The sequence below is a fragment of the Amphiprion ocellaris genome, chromosome 14, assembly GCF_022539595.1.
Source record: "Amphiprion ocellaris isolate individual 3 ecotype Okinawa chromosome 14, ASM2253959v1, whole genome shotgun sequence".
Lineage (NCBI taxonomy): Eukaryota > Metazoa > Chordata > Actinopteri > Pomacentridae > Amphiprion > Amphiprion ocellaris.
In genome coordinates this window covers 28549438-28555437 of record NC_072779.1, presented here as the reverse complement: position 1 = coordinate 28555437, position 6000 = coordinate 28549438, and the positions used below count along the sequence as shown (strand labels likewise).

The 6000-nt window shown below is 40.6% G+C and overlaps 1 protein-coding gene across 1 annotated transcript in view; it reads right to left on the bottom strand.

The window, feature by feature from the left end:
* Positions 1-504: 504 nt before the first annotated feature.
* tecta (tectorin alpha) overlaps positions 505-6000 on the bottom strand; it is a 53105-nt gene continuing 47609 nt past the window's right edge. Inside the window, exon 24 of the mRNA XM_023280072.3 lies at positions 505-3645. Coding sequence (XP_023135840.1) covers positions 3542-3645 — 104 coding nt within the window. The 3' untranslated portion in view covers positions 505-3541. The remainder of the gene's footprint in view (positions 3646-6000) is intronic.

Below are 6000 nucleotides of genomic sequence, written 5' to 3'. Positions count from 1 at the left end.
CACACTTGGCTGGAAACCGCCTCAGCATTCAATGAAGGTCACAGTTTGATGAAGTCAACAGTACCACATCATCTGCAAGCAGTTTAGACACAATTCGGAGGTTCCCAAACTGGACGCCTCCCTCAATCTGGCTGCACCTTGAGATCTCGCCTGTGAATATCAGAAATAGGATTGGATACAAGGAGCAAATTTCGTGGCGTCCAACTCCCATCGGAAACGTGTTTGACTTTGTGGTGAGAATCTAAACACAACTCTGTACAAAGACTGGATCGCTCATAGCAACAATCCCCAGTACCTCCTACAGAGTGCTGCAGATGTACCTGTGTAATGGAACATGTTGCATTTAAATATATATTTGGAGATTAAAACCTGTGTATTGGTGATTTATTGCAAAGGTTTATCTGGTATAAAAACTAACACAGGGTGTGGTGCATAGAAAGCCTGATTCTGCAATCCTTAGCGGGCATTGCTGCACGTTATGCATCAAATAAATTCAACTCACACTGGCTTTGAGAACTTCATTTATTTATGGAAGGGTGGTGCTGCTCTCAAGGAATACAACATCTTTTGGTCATGTTTTAAACATCAAAAACTTGATACTGATTATTAAAAAAAAGTCACGACATAAACCACCAAACTGACAAGGACTGTACATTTGTACATAGAAGGTAGCGAAACAAGACTACCTATGAAAAACTGTTACTAATTGTAAAACTAAACCAAAATTTCACCAGCTTCGGTAAGATTGTTGAAGGCTTGCATATGATGCATGGTGACATTTATGACGCTTAAGGTGCCAAATTGAAAGTGACTGAGTGTCAGCACACTCAGAGAGAGTATTAAAGGAAGGAGTGTTAGAAATACATGCAATGACATGACAAGACCATAACTGATTAGGATAAAAATGAGTGAAATGAAGTATTTTAGTGGCGTGTTTAGAGCCACAACATATCCTGGGTGCTACTGTATGACATCTAAAAATATAATATTCATTTCTCAAGGTGCCCTCCTCATACATAAATACTTCATCCATTAACTCCACTCATGATTTCCCCTTTCACAGACAGTTTTCTCCCTCAACACAATCCACCCACCTGTTTTTAAACTGATTTTGTTGGTTTAGAATGATGAATGCTGCACTTACAGTAGTTGGGCTGGAGGTCAAATATGAAGTTAATATATCAGCTCTGCCACAGTTAAAGTTAGCCAGTAGATCTAATGTGCAACAGGCAGAAAGGAGGTTGTATGTTTACACACTGTTAGAGCCTGCATTAACACGGTATCAACATCCGATCTGTATCTGGGTTTCTTATCTGGAGAAAAAAAAAACACATTGCACCATCTGACACACATCTGAAGGTGTTCAAGCTTGATTTATAACTGGATATCTGAGGTGTCAATGCAATCTGTTTAGTTTTGCTACTTTCTTTAGAAAAATCATGTGCAAATGTCACCTATGGTAACGCCACCACTTTCTGCTTTCTCACACTGTCAAAACATTACATACAAGCCTTTCCTCTGCAAAAGAAAGATAAGGAGCATTCATAAAGCATCAGATTCTCAAAGGACCATTATGTGTAATGCAGTGGCCAATCAGAATCCAGCAGTACATGGATGATCATGCAACTCATACCATGTCAAGTTAGCAAGAGTTTTGGGTCATGAGCAGCTAAAATGAGCTATGAGACTTCCATAGAGATGAAGTGAATATTCTTAATATTCATATTAATGCTACAGAAGTCATTTATGCAGGATATATAAAGGTCTGCTGCATTTAATCATCATTTTCATCATCAATTAATCTTTTCCTCAATGAATCAATCAACTCTTTGGTTTGTTAAGCCTCAAAAAATGGCAAAAAAAAAAACCTTTCCAGGTGGTTAAATAGGAGACAACTGGTCTTCTTTTTGGTTCCTGGAAGTCTGTTTACCAGAAACCTTCACACAAACCAATAGCTGCTGTTTGGGTTCCACAACATACATAAGCCGGAGGTTATCAGAACCTTATAGCACCAGGCTGAGAATGTAGCCAACAAAGCAGAGGTAAAAGAAAAGGGCATTTAAGAAAACACTTAGAACCTGTTCATTAAGTCAGCAAAGCGCAAACAACACAGCATCGAACGAAACAAGATCCTGTGTATTGACAGAGTCGTTGAAGAAATTTAGATGTAGATTTTGTCCAAATGCAACAACCTGGTGCACTTCAGACCCAGCAACACTCCAAAAACTGATTCACCCTCTGGATAAAACACCCAAACACCAAGCTGAGTAATGCTGTATATGCAGTCCTATCTATAGGAGAGACTAAACAATCACTACGACACAGGAGATCCTGCTCCTTAAGACAAGACTTAGCAATCTGAAGGATAAATGACACTCCTCTGAGGACAGCAGTGTCCACAACCGGGACAGAGAAGACAAATAGCTTGAAAGAGGAATGAAGGAAGTCATCCATGTTTAACTGGAACAGCCATTATAATGCAGTCCTGACATCGTTCCCCAGGAAGAATTATCACCACTCACATCTTAGGGTAGCTTTGATGCAGGTGAACTCTAGGTTGCTGATAATTTCTTGCCAAGTACTGACCCACAGTTGGCCTGAAATAAATAAATGTGACTCCCTACCAGCCAGGTAGAATTGATAAAGCCTCTTAGATGAAGGTGAAACATCTTCACAAACCAAAAAGAAGTCCAGTTGTCATTTATTTAAGCGCAGCACCTCTGATTATTATGACGCGGATGACTGAATCCACACAGATGCGATGAAAAATCACAATTTTTTTCAAAATGAGCTTCCGAAAGCTCAGCATGTCTTTGTTTGACCCAACTACCAGTAAAACAACAAAACATTTAAACTTCAGCATCAAATTAAATTAATTAAAGCAGAAACATCTCTCAGTGGAGAAACTGATTATGAAACTACTTATGAAGAAAGATGCAGATCAGCTTTCTATGAATTCTGAAGACCTCTTCTAAGATTCCAGCCCTAATTTTACCATATTGATCAATCCATAGTTGAAAAGTCATTGGGAGCAGAAGGTGTAAATTAATACTGGATGTCAGTATTCACACAATGCAACCCTAATTTTGCTAATTAAATGTTCAATTGACCATAAATATTAGTGGTTTACCTTTAGTTTGGCACCATCTGCTGGTGGAATCAATAAGACAGCCATTTTCTACTAATAAAACCCACCAGATCTTTTGGAAAATGTCACAATTGCGCAAGAAATTCTATAAATAGTGGCTTTAAATGAGTGGTAATACACAGTGAGTTGTCCTTATGAATGTCGATACTGGGGGTGAAAAACATCACAAAGTGGTGAAATGCAGCCGACCTTCCTCATGTCTAGAAAGCTGACTTACCTTCAGCTGTAAACTGGGTTCAAAAATTAGTCAACGTGCAGAGAATTGTGTCGATTTTCTGACTGGAACACTTCTGATCTACTGGCTAATCAATGCCGATACTTTGCATTTTCAAGTCTTTTCTGTGCTTGATTTTTTCTTTTGGCGCCTGTTGCGTTCCTTTAGCTTGCAGGATGTTAGGAGAGGACGAAGATATGAATCTGAGCCAGAAGCATGGAGATCACAGCGCTGACGCTCAGCAGAGGAATCACAGGAGTGAGACTGCAGCTCGAGCTCAAAGCTGGGAACAGAAGAGAAGTGAAAAAAATAGGTGAATTTATATTTGTTTCTAATTTTTTTTGATCATTTTTTATAAATAGCTGCAATATTCATTTATTTTTGTTATTGCTATTGCATTGTAATGCAGCCCTTTTTGATGCTAAATCTATCTTAATATTAAATAATTGTTTTTACTACTATTTTTATTTTAAAAACTTTTCTAAAATAAATACTAGAGCTGTCAAAATTAACACGTTAACACAAATTAATTGATCATCATGATTAATCTGATTAAAAATTTGAAAGCAATTAATGCATCTGCAGCGCAGAATGACTCAAAATCCCTGAAATGTCTTGGGCAACGCATTTCGGGCAGTTTATCCAAGTAGACTTACTATCACACGTCGTCACGCATGCGCAAATGGGCAGTTGACCCGGTAGTGGCAGAACCAGGCAACTCGAAATGGAAGATGCTAAACAGTAGGGCCCAACTGATTTATCGGCTGGCCGATTATCACTCTTTTCAAAATAATCATCATCGGCTCAAGTTTTACCAATTAAACACCGATATATTCTTAATTTCTCATAAAACAATAAATGCTGTTGAATTATGTCCTTGCACTGTTTGTCCAATACATGGAGCTCTGTCTCCATTCAGTCCTCAGTCGTCACCGATGTCTTCTCAGTAACATACAGAGGGAAGCTACAGCCAGGCAACATTACAGGAGTGAGCTGAGCTGACAGGTAAGTTCATAATGACGTTGTGAAATTAACAATGACTCAACATGTCTCCCGTTTTAGTTAAGAGAAAAAGTTAAAGTTAAAATGATTAACATTACTGTCTCTCTGCAAAACCATCATGGTGTCATGTCACTTTGTCAGAAAATACTATAACATGACACAGGCTGTAACAGCAACTCACTGTGTGTGTTGTTATGGAGTAACTTTAGTGTCAGACTATCCATCCATTATCCATCCATTATCTATACACCGCTTAATCCTCACTAGGGTCATGGGGGTGCTGGAGTCTATCCCAGCTGACTCAGGTGAAGGCAGGGGACACCCTAGACAGGTCGCCAGTCTGTCACAGGGCTACATACAGAGAATTAACCTCAGCATGTTTTTGGACTGTGGGAGGAAGCTGGAGAACCCGGAGAAAACCCATGCATGCATAGGGAGAACATGCAAACTCCATGCAGAAAGATCCCGGGAAAGCCGGGACGCGAACCAGGGATCTTCTCGCTGCAAGGCGAAAGTGCTAACCACTACTCCACTGTGCAGCCCTAGTGTCAGACTATTTGTGACCATTATATATTTAAAATGCAACTCTATCAAATATGACATGTTTTGACATCTGAAAAAGGCTTCTATGGTTTATATTTTTGTTCATATGAGTCCTGACTTCATGGCAAAGAAAGTAATGGAGTAGAGAAAATGTCATTTAACGCTAAAGGGCATCAGAGGGCTGCATAAATAATGTTTTGCCAGTAACTTCAATCATTATATTGCTTACACACACACACACACACACACACACACACACACACACACACACACACACACACACACACACACACACAATTCAATTCAATTCAATTCAATTTTATTTATATAGCGCCAATTACAGTCAAATTGTCTCGAGACGCTTTACAGAACCCATATGCCTGACCCCCAGAGCAAGCCAAAAGGCGACAGTGGCAAGGAAAACACCCTTTTAACAGGGAAAAAAACCTCGAGCAGAACCCGGCCCTAATGTGGGGGGACCCATCTGCCTGCTGGCCGGGCGGGTTGAGAGGGACAGAAGAGGTAGAGAGATAGAGATAGAGGGGTAGAGGTAGAGATAGAGGGATACAGATAGAGGGGTAGAGATAGAGGGGTAGAGGTAGAGATAGAGGGATACAGATAGAGGGGTAGCGATAGAGAGGTGGGGGGGTGGGACACAAGGACCATAAAACACAGCCACACATCTGAAGCATCCAGCATCCAGCTCTGGGACCAGGGACACTCGGAGAAAGGACACAGAAAGAAACAGAGTGAATGTAATGCAATAATGGTATATATAGTAAATACATAGGTAGTTAGAGAAGGGCTCAGTGCATCCAGAGAGGTTCCCCAGCAGCCTAGGCCTATAGCAGCATAACTAGGGGCAAACTAAAGGGACGTCAAGAGGGGAAGTCAGTTGTGCAAATGAAAACACCAGCTCACCCCGTCAGGGTCACCCAGTCAGCCCTAACTATAAGCTTTGTCGAAAAGGAAGGTTTTAAGCCTGGTCTTAAAAGTAGAGAGGGTGTCCGCCTCCCGAACCCAAACTGGGAGCTGGTTCCACAGGAGAGGTGCCTGATAACTGAAGGCTCTGCCTCCCATTCTACTTTTAGAG